This window comes from Callorhinus ursinus, unplaced genomic scaffold, assembly GCF_003265705.2.
Source record: "Callorhinus ursinus isolate GAN/ISIS: 27379988/994484 unplaced genomic scaffold, GSC_fseal_2.0 scaffold19, whole genome shotgun sequence".
In the NCBI taxonomy this organism is placed as follows: Eukaryota; Metazoa; Chordata; class Mammalia; order Carnivora; family Otariidae; genus Callorhinus; species Callorhinus ursinus.
The window spans coordinates 15,476,924-15,500,131 of NW_027397081.1; the positions used below are offsets into that span (position 1 = coordinate 15,476,924).

Sequence of the window (23,208 nt, forward strand, 5' to 3'; positions counted from 1 at the left end):
AATATCTACCAACTCTGTTAGGCCTGGTTCCTGGTCAACAAAGCACAGCTCCCGCTCTCTGGGAACTCCAGCTGATGGGAAAAAAGAGTAAAATATCCTGGAAATAAAAAGCTGTGGGGGAGAGGGGTGCAAAACAAACCCCACAAATGCGAACCACATGGTCACTTTTTCACATGTCCATATTCTCTCAAATTGATTGTCACTCCTGTACACAGCTCCTTGTGACACCAAACTGTACACCTACAGTTTTCCATGTGAACAGTTGGTTTAGCCAGAGATGGAAATGGTGGGTGGCCATGGAATATCTTAGACACTTGCCACTTGTTAAATCACTTAGCTCTCAGAGCTGCTCCTTCCATGCATTCTCCCTGTGTTCGGCTTATGTCCCATAGCCTCCCACTATAGAAAGGGAAAGAAAGGGGCGCCTGGGTGGCTCAGATGGTTAAGCGTCTGCCTTCGGCTCAGGTCATGATCCCAGGGTCCTGGGATCGAGTCCCGCATCGGGCTCCCTGCTCCTTGGGAGCCTGCTTCTCCCTCTGCTTCTCTCTCTCTCTATCCCTCTGTCTCTCATGAATGAATAAATAAAATCTTTAAAAAAAAAAAAAAGGGAAAGAAAGCCCACGTTCTTGAGAGTTCCCGCACCAAGAGTTATTTCCTAGCTTCCTTAAGAAACATATTCTATGTGTCTACTTCATGCCACACACTCTGAAGAGGGACACAAAAAACGAATTAAGACACTGACTGTGGTTCGCAATCTGTATCCCGTGGCAAACACAAACTTATAATTTTATTTCTCCGCTCCTACAGCTGAAAAGCCAGTTTCATACACCTTCATTCATTTATGCCTCAAAACAGCCCTGGGCGCTCAGGACGTAATATTCTTAAGCACAGTGGGGTACAATTCAGAAGGCGCAGGACATTCCTCATCTTTTTTGTTGTTGTTGTTAGATTTTATTTATTTGAAAGAGCATGCAGGGGGAGGGGCAGAAGAGGGAGAGAGAATCTCAAGCAGACTGCGCTGAGCCCAGAGCCCCAGGTGGGGCTCTATTCCACGACCCTGAGATCAAGATCTGGGCAGAAATCAACAGTCGTATGCTTAACCCACTGAGCCACCCAGGCGCCCTGATATTCCTCATCTTGATCCCTCATTGCCCATGCATTTAATAAGGAAGGAAACTGATGCTCAAAGAGGTGAAGGGTCCAGCACTCAGGAGCATCTTAGCCAGTTCACGTACAGAGCCAGCAAATTGGCAACCCGAGTTGATGGGCTGGGAATCCTACCTCACGAGGCCACGCCCAACGCCCTGAGGAAGCTGTCACCCGGACTTCAGGGCGCATGTGCAGTCAGGCTCCAGGAAGCTGTCCTGTCACGTGATCCGTGCGCTCCTTTCACATGACCTCTCTCCCAGAGGCGGAGACCTTCGGCCAAAATGGCGGCCTACCTGCAGTGGCGGCGCTTCGTTTTCTTCGACAAGGAGCTGGTGAAGGAGCCGCTAGGCAATGATGGGGCTGCTCCCACGGCTGCACCTGCCTCAGGACCCGCTGTTTCCAAGTTCCTTTGCCTCCCTCCCGGCATCACTGTCTGCGACTCGGGCCGAGGGAGCTTAGTCTTTGGAGATATCCTTCCTCTGGAGCTGTCTGTTCCCTCCCCGGATCCCTGAAGAGATCCAGCTGGGATGGCATCTGTCGGGCAGAGGGGTTCGTGTTGCGTGCCACTTTCCTTTAGATGGGCGCCCCGTGCTCCTTCTGTGGCTTGAGGGAAGAAAGAAGGAAGTCCATTCTCTAACTTGTTGCCAACTCAGCAATCCTGGGCAAGTCATTTAACCTCTCTGGTCTTCAATTTACTTATCTGTGAAAGGGGTATGAAATATCAACTTGGCAAGGTTATTTTTAAGATCAATCAAAACAATGGATGCAAGTAGGCTTTACAAGATGAATGTGTAAGGTGTCATTATCTCCCCTGCCCAAATTGTGGGCAAGGAGATAGACCAGGAGTTTGCTGCTTTGTTCTTCATAGTGTTGCTACTAAACTCTGGCCTTCTTTTTCACTCTTTTAAAGATGGGGACTTTCCGGAGATGATATGTGGGAAAAATCCTCGAAAGTTTTAAAGAGCTGAATGTATGTTAGTAGTTATCTGGGTTCTGATCTAAATATAAGTATCTCTCCTTGCAAAGGAGGCTCCTTGACTATTCTGCACATATGGAAGGCCAAATCTGGTTCTTGCCTCGCTCCCTACAGCTGACAGGCTTCCAAGCCTACAAACTGCGGGTGACACACCTGTACCAACTGAAGCAGCACAATATTTTGGCATCTGTTGGTGAAGATGAAGAAGGCATCAACCCCCTGGTGAGTCCTGGAAAGGAAGTGGGAAAGGACCAGAAGACTAGGAACAGTTGTTGGAGGGGACTAGCATTCACACGTCTTTTTTTTTTTTTTCTTAAGATTTTATTTATTTATTTGACAGAGACACAGCAAGAGAGGGAACACAAGCAGGGGCAATGGGAGAGAGAGAAGCAGGCTCCCCACGGAGCAGGGAGCGCGATGCGGGGCTCGATTCCAGGACCCTGGGATCATGACCTGAACCGAAGGCAGATGCTTAACGACTGAGCCACCCAGGCGCCCCTCACACATCTGAGGTCTGTTCACAGGTAAAGATCTGGAACCTGGAGAAGAGAGATGGTGGCAATCCACTCTGCACCCGAATCTTCCCTGCCATCCCAGGAACAGAGCCGACTGTTGTGTCTTGTTTGACTGTCCATGAAAATCTCAACTTTATGGCCATCGGTAAGCAGAAGGCAAAGCTAACACTCCATGATTCTTTATAGATTTTTTTTTTCAGAGTTGCTTCTGCAGCTTATCTTTATTGTTTTAATGAGATCACTTTGTACTGAACTCAGGCATTTGAGATATTAAAGTTTGGAGTGGGAAAGCATTGAGTTTCATTCTTTGAAAAAGTCCGTGAGTACTGATTTTTATGTTAACCCTTGGAAAAGTTGGGTATGAGAAGAAAGCTTGTCACTTCCAACAAGTACCTCACATGGTCTTTTTTCCCCTTCTGCGCTTCTTGATCTTTTCAGCCTCAATGAAGTGCTGTTTCCTGCTCTCCTACAGGTTTCACAGATGGTAGTGTTACATTGAACAAAGGAGACATCACCCGGGACCGGCATAGCAAGACCCAGATTCTGCACAAGGGAAACTACCCTGTAACTGGCCTGGCCTTTCGCCAGGCGGGAAAGACCACTCATTTGTTTGTTGTGACAACTGAGAACGTTCAGGTACGAGTTAAGGGCAGGCAGGAAAGGGTTCTCCATTGCTCAGGGGCCTAGGGTAAGGAACTGACAAGAGAGGTAGGATTCTTAAGTTTTTCATCATGTAGCCTTGAGTCATTTGCCCTGAAATATTTTATTTCTTCACTTAAGAGATGAGGAAGAGTCAGAATTAGGAAAAGAACTAGGGCTTATAGTTAAAGACCTGAATTTTTTTCCTAGCTTGTTAAGTGACATTGGACAAGTTGCTTTACTTTGCTGGTTCCTGGTGCTCTTGTTATTTCTAACAGCCTTCTCTCAGGAATAGTCTTTTGGTAAAATAGTTCAAGCTTATTTTATTTCTCATGGTGGCAGGATTCCGTTAGTAGGTAGTGATAGGACACACAGAGGAAGAAAATGTGGTCTCTGCTTATATATATGTGTGTGTATTTTTAAAGATTTTATTTATTTATTTGAGAGAGGGAGAGTGCATGTGTGTACGCATGGAGCATGAGTGGGGTGGAAGGGGCTGAGGGAGAGGGAGAAGCAGGGTCTCCACAGAGCAGGAAGCCCAACATGGGGCTCGATCCCAGGACCCCAGGATCATGACCTGAGCCGAAGGCAGATGCTCAACTGACTGAGCCACCCTGGGGCCACACCGCCTAGTTTATATATTTAATAGATGGGTGATGGTTAATGGACAAAGCAAGCAGCCAGGGAAAGTTTTAGGGTGCTATAAGTTAAAAAGCAAGAGAGCCAGTGTGGAGATGGGAATACCTTTGGGAAGGCTTAGATGCCCTCTCCTGAAAGGGAGTCTGTTAACCCCTTTCTTCTCGCAGTCCTATATCGTTTCTGGAAAGGACTACCCTCGTGTGGAGTTGGACACCCATGGCTGTGGCCTGCACTGCTCAGCCCTAAGCGACCCTTCACAGGACCTGCAGTTCATAGTGGCCGGAGATGAATGTGTCTATTTGTACCAGCCTGATGAACGTGGGCCCTGCTTTGCCTTTGAGGGCCATAAACTCATCGCTCACTGGTTTAGAGGCTACCTTGTCATTGTGTCCCGTGACCGGAAGGTTTCTCCCAAGTAAGGACTCCAGGGAGAAGGGAAAGGGAGTAGGGCTGTCCTTGTTCCCCAGAATTCACATGATTTTAAAATCCTAATACCTGGATCTTGTCAATCTCCTACTTCGGTTTTATGTAGATTATGCTCACACCTAGATTCACTTGTAACGTTTTTACTGAAAAATGTATTTTTGCTACAGACGTTCGCTAAGCAGACCTGGTGCACCGCTTTTGGGGACTGCTTTTTGGTTTTTTTATTCTTCTGTCAAAATAAATTGGGTGGAGGAAAAAGGAAATGAGTAGTAGAGAAGTTGGAAAGGGCTGAGAGGGCAGGACACAGTACCTTTATTCTGAGCCACCTAAAAGGGGCGGCAGGGTCTTCTGCGTGAGGGAAGTGATCCCTGTCAATGTTAGTTCGTTTTAGCTCAGCACTAAGCGCAGCGTCTTATTTTTACCAGGTGCTAATTACGTTAAATGAATGAGTGTTTGGACGTTCTTAATTTTTTAATCTATCGCTTACGTTAATCATAGGATCCTGAAGGGTAAGATCTCTTCCTTTAACTGCCAGTGCAATGTCACACTTACGGAATATGCTGCTAGAGGGGCCAAAGGGTGGTTTGTTCGGGGCGGAGTATGCACACCAAAGTTGTGATATAAGGGGTTGCTGAGACAGAGGTGGTACAAATATCTGGTGCTTTTTCTTTTCCACACAGGTCAGAGTTTACCAGTAGGGACTCCCAGAGCTCCGACAAGCAGATTCTCAACATCTATGACCTGTGCAACAAGTTCATAGCCTATAGCGCCATCTTTGAGGATGTAGTGGATGTGCTTGCTGAGTGGGGCTCCCTGTACGTGCTGACGCGGGATGGGCGGGTCCACGCACTGCAGGAGAAGGACACACAGACCAAACTGGAGGCAAGGCCACCAGGTTCCCAGAGCTGGCCATAGGCACCCAGACACAGCTGTAGGAATAGGCTCCCCAAGTCACTTTGGCCAGGGTGTTTCCTTCCCTTTGGGGCACAGCCTTACCCAGATCCCTTAGGGTAGAATTACAAGGTAAATGGTCTGGGATGAGGTCTTAGAGGAAGATAACGGCTAGGAGCCTGAGTCCACTCTCAGGGTCCGCTCTGTCTGCCAAGAGCCTTGTTAAGTAAGGCGATGTTGGTCTTGGGGGTATCTGAGAGGTCTTACCCAGTCTGGGATCTAGGCAGATCAGAATTCCAGCACTGTGTGGCTTGTGTGTTGTAGGTGCATTCTGGGAAGGTGTCTTCTCTGAATGGCCTCTACCAATTTTCTAATTTTTCCTCTTCCAGATGCTGTTTAAGAAGAACCTATTTGAGATGGCCATTAACCTGGCCAAGAGCCAGCACCTGGACAGTGATGGGTTGGCCCAGATCTTCATGCAGTATGGGGACCATCTCTACAGCAAGGGCAACCACGATGGGGCTGTTCAGCAGTATATCCGGTCAGTCTTGGGGCGCTTTCAGATATAGCTCTGCATGCAGCCAGATAGGCTAACACCTGGGCTTCGGTGAGGGGAGCAGACTCCACCAGGAACCACCCTTTCTTTCTGCAGGAGCTGTAATGGCCTGAGTGAGAAGACAGTATACTTAATTGCAAAGGGTTAAATATTACATGACCAAGATACAGTTGAGCCGATGAGTACCTTTTGTTTTAAACTTCAGCCTGGCCTTTGTTAATATTCATTTTGGGGGCAGCCAGCTGGCTCAGTTGGTAGAGCATTTGACTCTTGATCTCAGGGTCGTGAGTTCAGGCCCCATGTTGGGCATATAGCTTAGTTTAAAAAAAAAAAAATTCGTTTTGATCTGATTCTTTTAAAAGAAAAGGGTATTCATCTCTTGGCTTCCACAGTTTCTTTCCTTGGTACTAATTCTTGGAATTTCCTGCCCTAGTAAGGAGTTGTGGGAACCTGTCTAGCTCCTTTCCCTACCTCCCTAGAATTCCTGTTTTCAGCCAAGTTTAAGAATCCGTGCTCTCGGGGCACCTGGGTGGCTCAGTTGTTAAGCATCTGCCTTCTGCTCAGGTCATGATCCCGGGGTCCTGGGATTGAGCCCCACATCGGGCTTCCTGCTCAACGGGAAGCCTGCTTCTCCCTCCCCCACTACCCCTGCTTGTGTTCCCTCTTTCACTGTGTCTCTCTCTGTCAAATAAATAAATAAAAAATCTTAAAAAAAAAAAAGGATCAGTGCTCTGGAGCCTTGCTTCTCACAAGGTCTGCAGTTCAATAGCATTGATATCGTCTGGGTCTTTATTAGAAATACAGGCCTACTGACACAGAATTTACATTTTAAGAAGATCTGCAAGTGATTTCTATGCACGTGAAAGTTTGAGAAGTACACTGACCCACATACTATTTGATGCACGTGTCTCTCCAGAACCATTGGAAAGTTGGAGCCATCCTATGTGATCCGCAAGTTTCTTGATGCCCAGCGCATCCACAACCTGACCGCCTACCTGCAGACCCTGCACCGGCAGTCCCTGGCCAATGCTGACCACACCACCCTGCTGCTCAACTGCTATACCAAGCTCAAGGACAGCTCGAAGCTAGAGGAGTTCATCAAGGTGCAGGGTGGTGTTAGTGGGAGATTCTGCAAGGGTCCCACCAAGCATGAGGTGGCTCCATCAGGGCTTGCCCCTCAGCAGATGCAGGGAGAGGAAGCAGCTGATCTTATTTGGGGACCAGGACCCTCTGGTCTATAAACTGGGAAGAGGAACAGCCTTTCCTCCTAGTTCTCTTCCATCTCCTCTCTTGTTTTATGATGCTTGAACTTCCCATAGTGTCTAAGCTCAGGGAATTAACATTGGGAGGGCCCTGGGTCCCCAAGGAGTCCCTGAAATAGTAGGGGCAGAGGAAGACTTTAGCTCTTAGAGACTTTCTGAGAAGCAGCAGGATGTCATGTTCTAAAACCATGAAGTTTATTTACTTTATTTTATTTATTTATTTATTTTTGGTCTCCACCATCCTGGCATCGGCTTTATTGTTATCTTAAGAATCTGGGGGTGGGGGGGGCGCCTGGGTGGCTCAGTCGTTGGGCGTCTGCCTTCGGCTCAGGTCATGGTCCCAGGGTCCTGGAGTCGAGCCCCGCATCGGGCTCCCTGCTCCGCGGGAAGTCTGCTTCTCCCTCTCCCACTCCCCCTGCTTGTGTTCCCTCTCTCACTGTGCCTCTCTATCTGTCAAATAAATAAATAAAATCTTAAAAAAAAAAAAAAGAATTAAGAACATTAAAAAAAAAAAAAAATCTGGGGGTGGGGCACCTGGGTGGCTCAGTCAGTAGGGCGTGTGACTCTTGATCTCCGGGTTGGGAGCTCAAGCCCCACATTAGGCCTAGAGCTTACTTTAAAAACCAAAACACAAGAAGAATCTGGTCTTAGAATCAGATGCATGTTTCCTCTCCCTTCCCCAACCCTATTTCTGTGAATGATTTTGTTTACTGTCTCCCTGGCAGACAAAGAGTGAGAGTGAAGTGCACTTCGATGTGGGGACGGCCATCAGGGTCCTCCGGCAGGCTGGCTACTACTCCCATGCCCTCTCCCTGGCTGAGAACCATGCGCATCACGAGTGGTACTTAAAGATCCAGCTAGAGGACATCAAGGTAAGTGAGAGACCTCTTCTCTTTCTAGGACATTCTCGGAATGATGAGAGTGCCTCCTGGTGGGTGAGGCTGGAGCACACGCTTCCTCTGCCCTTTACTTCTCCACAGAATTATCAGGAAGCCCTACGGTATATCGGCAAGCTGCCTTTCGAGCAGGCAGAGAGCAACATGAAACGCTATGGCAAGATCCTCATGCACCATATACCAGAGCAGACGACCCAGTTGCTGAAGGGACTCTGTACAGACTACCGGCCTAGCCTCGAAGGCCGAGGCGATCGGGAGACTCCGGGCTGCAGGGTGAGACCTCAGGGAGAATGGCTTTTGGACAGTGGGGATCACCTCCGGGGCCTCAAGGGTACCACGCCCATTCCTCCTCCCTCCTCCCTCACCATCCCAGGCCAGCTCGGAGGAGTTCATCCCCATCTTTGCCAACAACCCTCGAGAGTTGAAAGCTTTCCTGGAACACATGAGTGAAGTCCAGCCAGACTCACCACAGGGCATCTATGACACACTCCTGGAGCTGCGGCTGCAGAACTGGGCCCACGAGAAGGATCCACAGGTGAGGCCTGGCAAAGCTGGGGGAGATGCTGGGGAAAAGATCATTCTTTCACCTTCTGTGGTTGCTTTTTTTGCCACCTTCTTTAGGTCGGTAACACCTCACCCCTGGGAGCTAAGTGGTCCCCTGTGAAGAGGCGGTTGAAGAGGCAGTTGATTTGCCTTGTCCCGGAGACCCTGTGATTTTGCTCTTCTGGCCAGCAGCTCTTTCCTCCTTCCCTAGGTCAAAGAGAAGCTTCACGCAGAGGCCATCTCCCTACTGAAGAGCGGCCGCTTTTGCGACGTCTTTGACAAGGCCCTGGTCCTCTGCCAGATGCACGACTTCCAGGATGGGGTCCTTTACCTCTACGAACAGGGGAAGCTGTAAGATGGGGGGGGTCTTCTGGGAAGGGGGAAGGACCTGGCTTTCCGGGGGCGGCCGCTGAGGTGTGCCGTGCCCCGGCCCCAGGTTCCAGCAGATCATGCACTACCACATGCAGCACGAACAGTACCGGCAGGTGGTGGCTGTGTGCGAGCGCCACGGGGAGCAGGAGCCCTCCCTGTGGGAGCAGGCGCTCAGCTACTTCGCCCGGAAGGAGGAGGACTGCAAGGAGTACGTGGCAGCTGTGCTCAAGCACATTGAGAACAAGAACCTCATGCCGCCCCTCCTAGGTACTTGAGAGGGTGGGGTAGCGGGGGTGAGGGGTGTGCGGGCGGCCGGCAGCTCTGGGGCAGGGGCTCTGCCGTTCCCTCCAGGGGGTGTCCCTTGCTTCATTGTCTCGTTTCCTTCTCGACCCAATCAGTGGTGCAGACGCTGGCCCACAACTCCACAGCCACCCTGTCTGTCATCCGGGATTACCTGGTCCAAAAACTGCAGAAACAGAGCCAGCAGATCGCACAGGACGAGCTCCAGGTGCGGAGGTACCGAGAGGAGACCACCCGCATCCGCCAGGAGATCCAGGAGCTCAAGGCGAGGTACGTGGCAACTGGATACGTACAGAGCTCCAGGGGATGACCTTGTTCTTCACCGGGTGTCACTAAATACTTTTCGTAGAGGGTTAGGTGGAGCGTGTTCAGATATTTCATTCTTAAAGATCAGAGAACGGTATATTCTGTAGATCATGATTTATTGGGCTTTGGAGAGTGTTATCTTGTGGCAGGTAGTTTTCTTTCTGTAGGAATCTTATCTTTTACTTTTCCTAAACACACATCTAAGTTGTGGTTGGAAGCCATTCAGAAGTAAAAAACTGCTTTAGAAGATACAGGAAGTGGATAATTTAGAAGTATTTATACTATATATTAATCTACTTTTAAGTTTTAATCTGCCCTTAACTCTATAAAATATTTATTAGAGAAGAACAGTTTCTTCATCCCACAAATATTTACTGAGCCTCTTTTGTGTCTCAAGCACTGTTCTTAACAACACAGACAAAAAGCCCTGCTGTGTGGAACTTACAACGCAGAGTTAGAAACACACTGAATAAGCAAAATATTATGTTAGATGGTGATAGGGTCTAAGGAGAAAATGAGTTCAGGAAGGGGAGTAGGGTGCAGAGCGTGTGTTATGTTCTCACATATAAGGCGGCCAGGAAAGGCCTCACTGGGAAGGTCACATCTGAGTAAAGACCTGAAAGACCAGCATAAGCTCCCAGTTCTGGGATGACTGAGTCTCGGCGATGGAAGGCACAGCACAGGGAGCACGGTCAGTGGTTGGTAACAGCACTGTGTGATGACAGGCCGTAGCCACACTCGGCACCGTCGGGGGTTGTACACCTGAAACTAACATGATCCATGTCAGCTGTACTTCAAGTGAAAAAAAAGGAGATGTGAAGGACAGCTTAGTGGTAGTTGTGAAAACTGGAAGCGTTAGTTGGCCTTGGCAGGGAGTGTGTGCTGAGACTGCAGGCCCAAGGCGGGTGTCCTCGTTTGACTCCCTGTTGGTGACAAGGGCAGGGCCTTGCAGTCCCTTCCAGGGACCTCTCTCTCCTCCTCGACTCCAGCCGCCTTCACTCTGCACCCGGCTCTCGGCTCTGCCCACACTCTTTGCCACTCCTTTCTGGTCTCCCTTGCCTGCAGTCCCAAGATCTTCCAGAAGACCAAGTGCAGCATCTGTAACAGTGCCTTGGAGTTGCCCTCAGTCCACTTCCTCTGCGGCCACTCCTTCCACCAACACTGTTTTGAGAGTTACTCAGAAAGTGATGCCGACTGCCCCACCTGCCTCCCTGAAAACCGGAAGGTCATGGATATGATCCGGGCCCAGGAACAGAAACGCGATCTGCACGATCAGTTCCAGCACCAGGTGGGCATGAGTGCGTGGATAACTGTCCCACTCACCGAGCCTCACGGGACCATTAGCTGGTTTTCTTCCCTCCTCACTGAGGATAGGAGACCTGCAGTTCTGATTCTTCTCTCCTCTTTCCCTGCAGCTCAAGTGCTCCAGCGATAGCTTCTCTGTGATTGCGGACTACTTTGGCCGAGGTGTTTTCAACAAATTGACTCTGCTGACCGACCCTCCCGCAGCCCGGCTGACTGCAAGCCTGGAGGCCGGGCTGCAGCGGGACCTGCTCATGCACTCCAGGAGGGGCACTTAAGCAGCCTGTGGGGAGGGTGGTGCGGCAGTGGAGACCCAGGGGACGCAGGCAGGGCAGACACACAGTGCCCAGGACTCCACCCTGATCTGATGCCATAGCCCTCAGGAGTAAAGGGGACTTTCTTTTTCTCCCTCCTCCTTTGGCCAGGCCGCCATTCCTCCTCTTCACTTTTTGAGCAGTGTGGATCATTCCAGACCAGCGGGGGAGGGCACCTCAGCAACCTCTGAGTATGAACAATAGCTGCTTTATTCTCTATCCAAGAGCACCAGGCCGTGCTTGGGTCCTTGCTCCCAGAGTCTATAAATAAAAGGATATAATAGTTTGGGAGTTGAAGGGTTTATTCTGGGGACGTCATGGTGATTCTTAGCTGTGCAAAATGTACTTTTCCTCTGCCCTGGAAGAACTCCACTTCCTTTCCTACACAGTTCCTTGAAGACCATGTTGACAGGACCTCATTCCAGTAATGGGGCCTGTGGCACCTAGTAGATTTTGATTTACCAAAGAACCTCTGCGAAAGGCCTAATGCTTTTCTGCTCCAAGAGCAGCCTGGATCAAGGCCCCCAAAACAGCGTCTGCTCTGCAGTCTGGCTGGTCTCTGTGGCTCTTGTTGGAACAGCATATTCAAGCAGAAGGCAGACTGGTGGGGATCCTAGGGTTTAGGCCTGCACAATGGTAGATTGGTGTCTTGCTGGATTTAGTATCGGATGATGAACAGGATAAAGGGGCCTTTACTGAAACATTTTGTTTACCTCTTCAAAGTTGCAAGCTGAAGTTTGTGTTGCCAGGTGTCTGCCTATTATTTGGGTTACACTGCCTGTCAGAAAATTGCTCTGGGGCACCTGAGTGGCTCAGTTGGTTAAGCATCCGACTCTGGGTTTCAGCTCAGATCTCGATCTCAGGGTTATGAGGCCAAACCCTGCATTGTGCTCCAAGCCCAGCATGGAGCCTACTTAAAAAATTTTTTAAAAAGGAAAATTGCTCCTATGGGGTTGCTTAGCCCAAGAAAGTAACTTGGACATTGTGCTTAGGTAGTATTTAGGAGAGGCAGAGTACACTATATTTATCATGGCTAAAAATACAGACTTTGGGTCAGGTGACCCGAGTTTGAATCCTAGTTTGATTAGGGGATCTCTTACCTCCTCTGAGCCTGTTTCTTCATCTGTACGTCAGGAATGAGAACACCTTCCTTGTACAGCTGTTGTACGAAGGCTGAAGGAGCAAACGGGTATCTAGTTTTTTTTGTGTTTTTTTTTTAAGATTTTATTTATTTGACAGACACAGCGAGAGAGGGAACCCAAGCAGTGGGAGCGGGAGAGGGAGAAGCAGGCTTCCCGCCCAGCAGGGAGCCTGATGCGGGGCTCCATCCCAGGACCCTGGGATCATGACCTGAGACGAAGGCAGATGCTTAACGACTGAGCCACCCAGGCGCCCCGGGTGTCTAGTTCTTTTGATAGTGGTTAGCACGTGGGTGCTCAATACATGGTTATTAATACTGTTAGTGGATAAAGCACTTTTCCTAACACACTTGTTTCCACTAACATAATTGTTGGCACTCACACTTCAGTTATTTGTCTTTAGGCTTGACCTGTGATCTCTGAACCAGTTTCGTCGATTAAAAAAGTAGGAATGTTGCCTACTTCAGGGTTGTAGGGGAGCTGTTTTAACGGAGCCAGGGAAGCTCCACCTAAGTTGCACTAATTGTGCCACAGCTAAGGGGAAAAAGCTGTACAAGTCTGGGTTGCCAACTTTCTGGAGTATCATCTTATGTGGAGGTGTGGAATCCAGCCGAAGGAGCGTGGACGTGGCTCAAGGACGCTTTACTTCCAACGCAGCATTTTAGGGTTGATATTCTTTTCCGCTTGGGCAGGGCTAACTGGCTTGACTAGCCTTTTGGGTGGTGGTCGGGGGACTGCAGAGTTTGCTCTGTGGGTGAATCTGGGGAGCAAATCTTAGTCACTCACCATCATTATTCTTGATTCAAAACGAGGTGTATGTAAAATAAATGAACAGTAAGCCCCGGGTCTCAAGCCAGGAAGACTGGGGAGGACGGGAACCCAGCGTCCCCAGCAGCCCGGGGGAATAGGGGCGGGAACAGAAGGGTAAGGTCTCTGTCGCAACGTTCCAATTCCCGCCCCGAGGGTGGTCCTCCCCGAGGGCGGGTGCCGGAAGTGACGCAGAGCCCTGAGTCTGCGGCTGCAGGAGGAGCTCGGACCCGCGTGCACCCGCTGGCCGGGCCCTCCGGCTCCCCCGGCTCCCCGGGGGACCTCGGCGGCAGCCCCCGGACCTATCTCCCGAGCACAGCCATGTCTGGCAACGGCAACGGGGCCGCGACGGCGGTGAGTACTGAGCCGGGGACTCTCGCAACTTCGGCGTTCCGGAGTGGCGGCTCAACGATTGGCTCCAGGTTGCCACCCTCCGTCGTCTATTGGTCGGAGCGACTATCCGTCGTTTTGGTTTTTTTTTTGGTCAAAACAGTTTTTAAAGCGGCAGTAGCTCGGTTGCCCTTAGGAAGGACAGGGGAACTGTGTGAGTGATGGGGGCGGGCTTAAGAGTGGAGGGATTGTCTGGAACGGAACCCCCATCCCTGCGGGGATCTGGGTGGGGTTCCGCCGTGCCTTGGCATCCACGGCCCTAGATTTAATGACCCAGCCCAGGAAAGTTCGTCTCCACCAGACAAGGTGCTATTCCCGGGATCCTTTCACACGAGACAGGGCCGAGGCGGGATTCGGCCACCTTGGGAATATGTCCCACTTTGGATCCTGAGAGAGCGAACCCGCAAATCCTCCAACTGCACACAAACATCTTGAAAGTGCGCCTTCTCCCCTTTTTCCCTTTTAGCGGTCACCCAGCCCCAGCCTACTCTCAAGGTCCCCAACTGAGACACACCTTTGGATTACTATGGTGGGTGGGGCGCCACCCTTGAGTCTGGTCCCTAGCTGGCCGCCCAAGCTCTGGGCTTGTGTAGATGCAAATTACAGCCAGTGGAGGCCACTGCCAGCGCGAGATAAGAAAGAGATGGGGCAGCTGCTTATCTCCGAAGTTCAGCCTGCTGGGGAGGAGAGGGATTTTTTGCCATTACAGACATTCTTGAGCACTGGACTAGGAGTAGGAAAATCTGGATTCTGGCTCCAGCTCTTTTCCCATTATTAGCTGTGTGATTCTGGGCAAGTCATTTCACTTCTTAGTCGCTTCTGTAACATGGTCCCGGAGATACCTGCCCCGTCTACCTGATAGGGTTTTCATGAAGATTAAAAGCAATAGGTCCAGCATGTACATGTTCAATAAATATTTTTTAATGGAATAAAATATGCTGTGCAGAATCGATGCAATTAAGGGATTGTGTGAACCTAGCAGTTTCTGGGACCTTAGATTCCTTTCTGTGGGCTCCCAGTGCCCAGAATTTTAGTGGCCATGTTTAGCATTTTAGGCCTGGCCTAATTTGCTCAGGGTCCCTAGGGTTTATTTATGGGAGAACTGATAGCAATGCAGTAGACTAGGGTCCAGGAGCAGCCAGCTGTCACATCCTCCAACAACAGAGCACCCAGAGGCTTGCCTGCAAAACAACTCCATGGGATGAAGATCTCAGAATGGGGAAAGTTGACATAATGTATGGTGGCTACTCTCTGATCTAGAAAGAGATAGGACCTCAGACTGAGGAACGCATTTCTCCCTGCGTGGCACTGAACACTTTTGTCCAGCGTGCCCTGGCAGGAGGAAGAGGTTTGTCCCTTTGAGTTCCTAGCTTGGTCAACGACGTTCCGATATTTCTGGTTGGTGAGACCAGAGGCGGCACTCTAGGGGAATGGATGTTAGGCAGCTTAGCCTTTTAAGTCTCGGAGAACATCTGAGGCAGAAAATACTGGAGTCCCAACCTCTTCATTTTATAGATGAACAGATACTGATGAGATGCTGTGCTAAAGGTCAGCTTGCCAAGAGGCTGGGCAGGACTCTATGTAGGATCTGTTGACCGCGGTCCTTTATATATATTCCCGCCGGGTTAGGGATCCATGGTGTGGTATCTGTGGGGTAGCGTTGGCAGCCAGGTGACAACACACCAGTGCCTGCTGTATTGTGGATACTGAACTTGTCCTTGGTGACTCAGCACCTGTTCTCTTGTGGCCCCAGCTGCCCTGCCCCTGTCTGCTGCGGGACCCACCCTCCCTGTAGCCAGGCTGATGGGCCTTATCTCTTTACCCACCCGGCGCTGTGCAGCACTCCCCCAGCCTTAGCCAGGATGGGCCTCAGGGCTCAGCGTCCAGTTATTAAAGCAAGAGCAACACGGGTCCTGCGAGCGCTTCCCTCAGGTCTCTGTTTCTCTGGATCTGTGAGGAGGGCAGAACGTATTGAGGAAGGTAAAGGGACCAGTCTTGGAGGATTTCCCCACATCAAGGCTCAGCAGGCCGCAGGCCAGGGGCTGAGGTTCTTTTCTTCCAAGCCACCGATTCTGGTTCTTGGACAAGGTGTTGAGGAACACGAGGAACAGAGGGGACCTGTGACTTGGGGATTTTTTTTCTGCAGGAAGAAAACGGCCCAAATATGAGAGTGATTCGTGTGGGTACCCGAAAGAGCCAGGTGAGTACAGTTACCGGGCAGAGGAAGTTTGTGGGAAGAGTTCTGTGCTCACGGTATCACAAGTTGGGGGGCCCAGAGGGTTAGTTCCCAGGACCTCAGAAATGGAAGGTAAATGGGATGGCTGGGTGTTAAATCCCATGAAGAATGGCATATTGCATTCTGTGGAGAGAGAGTCTGGGCAAGCTGTTGGGGTGGAGAGGGCTCCCAGACCAGGCCCCTCTCCTTCCTAGGTGGGCATTCAAACCCCTGTCTGAATTCCAGTTCCTTCAGTAGGTCCCTAACCCTCTGAGGGTGTGAGCTCAGGGCAGTGCCAGGGAAGGATAGGACTAATCGGAATGTTTGCCCGCAGCTGGCTCGCATACAGACGGACAGTGTGGTGGCAATGCTGAAAGCCTTCTACCCAGGTCTGCAATTCGAAATTGGTGAGTTTTCTGGACAGGAAAGGAAGCTAATGGGAAGAAGCTCTTCCCCACCCGGAGGGGCAAACACAGCATTTCTGGCTTTCCCTAGGCTCCAAGCTTCATCCCATTGCCTCCGAGAATTTTTTTTTTTTAAGATTTTATTTATTTATTTGACGTGAGAGAGAGAGCACAAGCAGGGGGAGCGGCAGGCAGAGGGAGAGGGAGAAGCAGGCCCACCCGCAGAGCAGGGGATCATGACCCCAGGATCATGACCTGAGCTGAAGGCAGACCTTAACGCACTGAGCCATGCAGGCGCCCCGCCTCTGAGAATTCTTGGCTGTCCCCAGTTTGGAGGGCCATTCCCTCCTCTGAATCCTTCCAGCTCTGACCCGCTGGGCCAGCCTGGCATTTAACATCTTCTGCTTTGGGTCTTTTTATTGGTGTGTCTAGTCTTCCTGCTAGCTCATTACATTCCCAGAGGGCAGGGATTGGGGTATATGTGCCTCTGTATCCACTAGAAGTCTTAGCACAGTGCTGGGCTCAGGAGGGGCTCAGGAAATGCTGCTCAGTGAGCACCTGATTGATTCTCTCCCCAGTTGCTATGTCCACCACAGGGGACAAGATTCTTGATACTGCGCTCTCTAAGGTAACATATTCCCCCCCATCCTTTTCCCTCCCTCCTCTCTCCTCCCCCCAAGAGCTTCACTCTGGGGCTCTTTTTTATTTTTATTTTTTTATTGTTATTTTTAAAGAATTTACTTATTTGAGAGACAGAGACAGAGAGTGCAAGAGAGAGAGAGAGCACACACGGGAAAGGCAGAGGCAGAGGGAGAAGAAGCAGGTTCCCCGCTCAGCACAGAGCCCAATGCAGGGCTCGATCCCAGGACCCGAGGATCATGACCTGAGCGGAAGGCAGACACTTAACCAACTGAGCCACCCAAGCGCCCCTTATTTTTTATTTTTAAAGATTTTATTTATTTATTTACTTGAAGCGGGGGGGAGGGAGGGAGCACGGTGGGTGGGAGCGACAGAGGGAGAGGGAGAAGCAGACTCCCTGAGCAGAGAGCCCAACATGGGGCTCGATCCCAGGACCCTAGGATCATTACCTGAGCCGAAGGCAGCTGCTTAACTGACTAAGCCACCCAGGCGCCCTTCTGAGGCTCTTTCTTGACTGGCAGATTGGAGAGAAGAGCCTGTTTACCAAGGAGCTGGAACATGCCCTGGAGAAGAATGAGTAAGTGAAAGACAGTTCTTACTCATCTCTTGCTAGGACCCCTGTGCACATCAGACCTGGATATCAGCTAGACTGTGGGGCTTCAACCTTTGGGTAGGCTAGAGGGAGGCTCATATGTGGGTTTCTCAGGCCTCAGAAAAGGAGAGTGTCCTGGTTCTGAGCGATCTGGCTGCCTGGAAGGCGGGATTGGCTGGGGGAAGGGAGGGTGCAGGGCTCAGGGTCCTGAGGTCCTGGACGGGCCCGCTTCCTAGCAGACCACTGAAGTAGAGGCAGGCATAGGCGGAGGAGGGGTGGGGGCCTGCTGCTGGGATTCCTTCCCCTTGCCTCCCTCTTCTGTCTCTCTAGAGTGGACCTGGTTGTTCACTCCCTGAAGGACCTGCCCACTGTGCTTCCTCCTGGCTTCACCATTGGAGCCATCTGCAAGTAAGAACCGTGCAAGTTGGGCATGGGCAGGCGGAGGCATCCTGTTAACCTCTGCTTTTCCCTTTGGGACTCTGCCCTCTGCCTCTAGGGAACTGAGAACATGCTAGTTCGTTGGTTATGGAGAGAGCCTGGAAGTGACCTGCACTGAGATCTCTTCCTCATTCTTTAACTTTCCCTCTGTTTCCAGGCGGGAGAACCCCTATGATGCTGTTGTCTTTCACCCAAAATTTGTTGGGAAAACCCTAGAAACCTTGCCAGAGAAGAGGTGAGTGGGGCCTGGATAGGCATCCTGGTGGGACATGCACAGCAGGTGGAGGGCTGAGAGGGAGAGGAGGAAATCTCGGGTTAAATCTCATTTTTTTTTTTAAAGATTTTTTTATTTATTTATTTGAGAGAGAGAGAGAATGAGAGGCAGAGAGCACGAGAGGGAAGAGGGTCAGAGGGAGAAGCAGACTCCCTGCTGAGCAGGGAGCCCGATGTGGGACTCGATAGTGGGACTCCAGGATCATGACCTGAGCCGAAGGCAGTTGCTTAACCAACTGAGCCACCCAGGCGCCCCTAAATCTCATTTTAAACCCTCTCTCTGAGCAGTGTGGTGGGAACCAGCTCCCTGCGGAGAGCAGCCCAGCTGCAGAGAAAGTTCCCACACCTGGAGTTCAAGAGCATTGTATCCTTTCCGAGGAGGGAGGGGGCAGTGGCCAAGGAGGAAGGCGGGGTCCAGAGGGTCCAGGGAGTCACGAGAGCAAAACGAGCTTCCAGAGGAAGTGGACACAGGCCAATGGAATGTCTGTCCTCCAGTGTCTGCCCTATTCATCCATCCACCCATCCATCCAACCATTCATAATCCTTTCATATTTTCTTAGCCGCAGGCCAGTGCCTGGCACTAGGGATAATGGTGAGCAAGACCAACGTTGTCCTTGCTTATAGAGTTTTACATTTTTGTTCTGGAAACAAATGAGCATTGATAATACAGAGTGATACTAAACAGTGATTACTTGGGAAGGGGGGGGAGGTGGAGGGTGCTTCCATTTTTATTTCATATTCTGTTTTGATATTCTAAACATATCAAATGTTTTGTAAAGCTAATTTTCAAAATAGTATGTGTTAGCACTCCCGTGCACAAAGTAGGGAATTCTCTGGAAGCTTCTAGCTAGAACATCTAGAAGCACAGACTTGGGGGGTCAGGGAATGCTTCTCAGAGGTGTGGTAACCTTGGGCAAGTTAGTTAACTTCTCTGTATCATCTTCCTCATCTGTAAAATGGAAATAATTAGAAGACCTACCTCACTGGGTTGTGAAAATTAAATAGGAGTATGTAAAGCACTTTATTTTTCTTTTATTTTATATTTTTAAGGATTTTATTTATTTGCCAGAGAGAGAGAAAGAAAGAGAGAGCACAGCAGGGGGAGCGGCAGGCAGAGAGAGAAGCAGGCTTCCCACCGAGCAGGGGTCCCGACGCGGGGCTCCATCCCAGGGCCCTGGGATCATGACCTGAGCCGAAGGCAGACGCTTAGTCGCCTGAGCCACCTGGGCGTCCCTGTAAAGCACTTTCAATCAGTGTCTGGTGTATAACCATCAAGTGTGAGTAATTAAGTTAATGTTAGCTGTAATCGGTAAGCAGAAGACCAGAGGGGAGCTGTTAGATACGGAAAGACTCAGGCAGGGGGAGCAGTGTGAGGTTCCAGACTGCCCAGTGCTTGTGGTCCTTAGCAACCCTGCACAGCGGGGAAACCTCAACACGCGGCTGCGGAAGCTGGATGAACTGCAGGAGTTCAGCGCCATCATCCTGGCCGCCGCTGGCCTGCAGCGCATGGGTTGGCAGCACCGGGTGGGGCAGGTAGGGGCTGTCCCTGTTCGTCCCCAGTTAACCTTCCTCCTTCTCCTGCCTGTATTCTCTTTCCGAACATCCTGCCTCTAACGGTATAAGCTGGACATGGGTCCCAGGCTGGGAAGATAGGGGATCAAAGGCCAGACTCCCACTTTTGCCTACCTAGGCTTTCTGTGTGATGGGGAAGCCCCCTCTCACTACTGTCTGCTTTTGGGCACCCTCATCTTCACCCTTCTGACTGTTCTGCCCCTGCAGATCCTACACCCAGAGGAATGCATGTATGCTGTGGGTCAGGTATGTTTGACCAGGGAAGCCATGTGTTGATGTGCCCTTTCTTTTGTTCTCAACCAAAAAGCCGGTCTCATAACCTTCTGCATCTACTTCTTCCGGCATAAACATTTCTAAGGAAGGGCAGGCCTTGGGAGGCTTCTGGGCTAAAAGGGATCCTTCCTGGGGAGCAGGAGGAGGTGGGCTGGTTCCCGTCCTCACCTCCAGTGGTTGCGGAAAGATTAGGCCTGATGTCTTAGGCTGTTTTTCCATCAGGGGGCCCTGGGCGTGGAAGTCCGAGCCAACGACCAGGACATGCTGGATCTGGTGGGTGTGTTGCATGATCCGGAGACTCTGCTTCGCTGCATTGCCGAGCGAGCCTTCCTGAGGCACCTGGTAGGGTCCATGTTCCACCTGTGGAGGGGTGGGGACTTGAGGAGTTGGGAATAGTTGACGGGAGATTTCTCATATTAAGGCTCTTATTGAGAGGTAACTCATTCTTGAATGTTTGGACAGGACCCAGGTCTGGGCCCCTGCCTCTGTTTCCGTTGTCTTCAGAGGTGTCTGTATCTCTGAGGGCTCTGGCCACACGGTGGTGTTGAGTCCCTAGTTCACAGGGAGAACTTCTCATTGCAGGAAGGAGGCTGCAGTGTTCCCGTGGCAGTGCATACAGCCATGAAGGATGGGCAAGTAAGCAGGGGAGGTTGGGTGGGAAGGCAGGTAAGGGAGCACCGTGACATGTTCCTGTGCATCTTGAGTTGCCCACAAAAAGAGCCCGGGTTTCCAAGCAGTGCTCTCAGAATATGCTGAGGTAACCCGTTTTCTTTGCCAGCTGTACCTGACTGGAGGAGTCTGGAGTCTAGACGGCTCAGATAGCATGCAAGAGACCATGCAGGCCACCATCCGTGTCACTGCCCAGGTGCCAAAGCTGGAGAGTGAGGGAGAGGGTGAGAAACAAACCTGCCTGTTACCTCCTCTTTCGTGCTCACCAGATCCCACCTCCTTCCCTCACCTAGCATGAAGATGGCCCTGAGGATGATCCACAGCTGGTGGGGATCACTGCCCGGAACATTCCACGAGAAGCCCAGCTGGCTGCTGAGAACCTGGGCATCAGCTTGGCCAGTTTGTTGCTGAACAAAGGAGCCAAGAACATACTGGATGTTGCACGGCAGCTTAACGATGCCCACTAACTGGTCTGTGGGGCGCAGGTGCCTGGGTCCCATTGTCCAGTGCCTACCTCCCAGCCCTCAGTGCCCTATCCTCACTGCTACCTGGTGAGTGATTACCCCAGGGATTGAACTGCAAGGTCAGAGACTTACTTACCTCACTTTGGGGCTGTGGGGAGTGCCTTGCCTCTGCAGTAGGTGGGGGTTTCATCTCTTTAGAGAAAAAGTTCAAGCCACGGCCTTTGAATGTAACCAACTCAACTAATAAACCAGCTCTGAAGGTGACTTTGTTTTTGGTGAGGTTGCAGGAAAGATAAGGACAGACACAAAGCCTGTACTCTTTACTTCAGAGGCTGGGACCTCTGTGCAAAGTTCTCCTGGAATGTTCTTTGTTCCTGCCACAGCAGTTCTCATTTCAAACAACAAACGGTCTCCCAGCGAAGAGCGGTGATCGGAGAAACCTAGGACTTAACCCCTCTCCAGCTAACCCGTATGGGTATTCGATAGGTGGGCCATGTATCAGAGTTCCCCCGCCCCCCCCCGCCGACCCCCCCCACCTCAGGATAGGAGTCTACAAAGTCAGTGCTACAACTGTTAGAGAATGACAACAGACACTGCGTTTTTTTAAAAAAAACAATCCTTTAATAAACAAAATTAGTCCATCTGAAACTCCCCAATACGTAAGGTACTAGTCTTGGATGGGTTGTAGCTGCAAAATTCCAGTTCCGAAGCAATCGGAGGCTCAGTGCAGACAGGGACGAACGGGCCGGTGCTGGTACGGAGGGAGGTGCGTGGCCCGCGGAGTAGTCGCCGGAAGGGAAGTGGGGCGAGCGGCGGGGCCCGAGGGCCCGGCTGCGGTCACCGCGGGAGCGCGCACACCTCCTGCGGTCCCCACCGCCCGCAAGGCCGGGCCCCGGCCCCTCCCCCGCCGCGGCCCGGGCGGCGGTCCCCGCAGAAGCGTCCGGCCCGCAGGTGCAGACGGCGGGACCCGCGGGAAGTGGGGGGGGGGGCGGCGCCGGGGCGAACGGTGATCCGTTCTTCCCGCACCGCGTCTGGAGAGTCTCGGCCCGAGCACCAAGCCGGAACCCCGGCCCCGGCGCGCACCTCAGCCCTGCGTCAGAGCGGCGAGCGGCTCTTCCAGGAGGCGCCGCGGCCTCCCCGCCGCCCATCCGCGGTTCCGGGGCCCGGGCGGCTGAGTCACGGGCGCCGCGGCGCCCGGGCCTCTGCGCCAGGCGAGCGGGGCCGCCCCCCGGCCGGGCGGCAGCGGGAGCGAGGGCCGGCGAGCCCGCGCGGGGGAGGGGCGGCGGCGGCGGCGGCGACGACGCGGGAGGGGGGGAGCCGAGCGCCGCGGCCGCCCGCCCCGAGCCCGACGTGGCTCAGCTCTTTCCGTGAGGGCGGTGGTGGCCCTTAAAAGGGCCTTTGTGATGGCATGGGGGGGCCGGCTGCGGCGCGGGCGCCCCTCAGTACTCCTGAGAGGCCTGGGTGGCCTTCTTGCCGCCCGCGGGCGCCTTCGGCCCTACGGTGGCGCTGGTCTTCTTGGGCAGTAACACGGCCTGGATGTTGGGCAGGACGCCTCCCTGGGCGATCGTCACGCCGCCCAGCAGCTTGTTGAGCTCTTCGTCGTTGCGGATGGCCAGCTGCAGGTGGCGGGGGATGATCCGCGTCTTCTTGTTGTCGCGGGCCGCGTTGCCCGCCAGCTCCAGGATCTCCGCGGTGAGGTACTCGAGCACCGCCGCCAGGTACACCGGCGCGCCGGCGCCCACCCGCTCGGCGTAGTGGCCCTTCCGCAGCAGCCGGTGCACGCGGCCCACTGGGAACTGGAGGCCGGCGCGCGATGAGCGCGATTTGGCCTTGGCGCGGGCCTTGCCGCCGGTCTTGCCGCGGCCCGACATACTGCGCGAGGTAGAAGAGCAGTGAAGAGGGACGCCTCGAAGGGGGGTAAAGGAGAGCTGCCCGCCGCAGTCCAACTGCTGCCGCGCGCGCCCAGGGGCCGCCCTTATAAGCCCCCAGGGCACACCTCCGCGCCCTCCTGATTGGCTCTTTTCTCGAATACCCGCCTCCGGTTGGTTGCAGTTAACCCTTCCGTGACGCGCCACGGCCGAGGGAGCGCGCCCGCCGATTGGTCCAATTTGAAAACCTTTTGCCCGGGGAAAAAGGCGAGGAGGAGCGGTAGCACGCAGCCAGCCACCCACTCCCCGAGGTAGCCAATCCATGTGAAGGGCGCCAGATTTAAACGCTACAGGGGGAGACCAGAACCGGAAGACAAAG

General features: G+C 52.2%; 3 protein-coding genes across 5 annotated transcripts; 2 read left to right on the forward strand and 1 right to left on the reverse strand.

The window, feature by feature from the left end:
* The first annotated feature begins 1,390 nt into the window (after positions 1-1,390).
* VPS11 (VPS11 core subunit of CORVET and HOPS complexes) lies at positions 1,391-11,372 on the forward strand. Of its 2 annotated transcripts, XM_025893503.2 has the most exons (16): positions 1,391-1,617; positions 2,199-2,347; positions 2,650-2,785; positions 3,113-3,276; positions 4,086-4,333; positions 5,025-5,226; positions 5,625-5,776; positions 6,708-6,894; positions 7,779-7,925; positions 8,034-8,222; positions 8,323-8,484; positions 8,704-8,843; positions 8,929-9,131; positions 9,263-9,434; positions 10,536-10,758; positions 10,886-11,372. In XM_025893503.2, exons 1-16 carry the CDS (start codon positions 1,431-1,433, stop codon positions 11,048-11,050), a joined length of 2,826 nt encoding a protein of 941 aa, XP_025749288.1. In that variant the 5' UTR covers positions 1,391-1,430; the 3' UTR covers positions 11,051-11,372. The 2 variants fall into 2 exon arrangements, with proteins under 2 accessions (XP_025749288.1, XP_073759939.1); XM_073903838.1 differs by lacking the exons at positions 4,086-4,333; positions 5,025-5,226.
* Positions 11,373-13,212: 1,840 nt separating this feature from the next.
* Positions 13,213-21,225, forward strand: HMBS (hydroxymethylbilane synthase). Of its 2 annotated transcripts, none has more exons than XM_025893504.2 (14): positions 13,213-13,386; positions 15,569-15,622; positions 15,972-16,044; positions 16,620-16,669; positions 17,202-17,257; positions 17,603-17,680; positions 17,868-17,945; positions 18,272-18,347; positions 19,403-19,516; positions 19,763-19,801; positions 20,051-20,170; positions 20,411-20,464; positions 20,607-20,693; positions 20,791-21,225. In XM_025893504.2, exons 1-14 carry the CDS (start codon positions 13,354-13,356, stop codon positions 20,962-20,964), a joined length of 1,086 nt encoding a protein of 361 aa, XP_025749289.1. In that variant the 5' UTR covers positions 13,213-13,353; the 3' UTR covers positions 20,965-21,225. The 2 variants fall into 2 exon arrangements, with proteins under 2 accessions (XP_025749289.1, XP_025749290.1); XM_025893505.2 differs by lacking the exon at positions 13,213-13,386 and adding an exon at positions 15,267-15,402.
* A 334-nt stretch (positions 21,226-21,559) lies between these two features.
* H2AX (H2A.X variant histone) lies at positions 21,560-22,927 on the reverse strand. Its single transcript, XM_025893502.2, has one exon. It carries the CDS (start codon positions 22,830-22,832, stop codon positions 22,401-22,403), a length of 432 nt encoding a protein of 143 aa, XP_025749287.1. The 5' UTR covers positions 22,833-22,927; the 3' UTR covers positions 21,560-22,400.
* Positions 22,928-23,208: the final 281 nt, after the last annotated feature.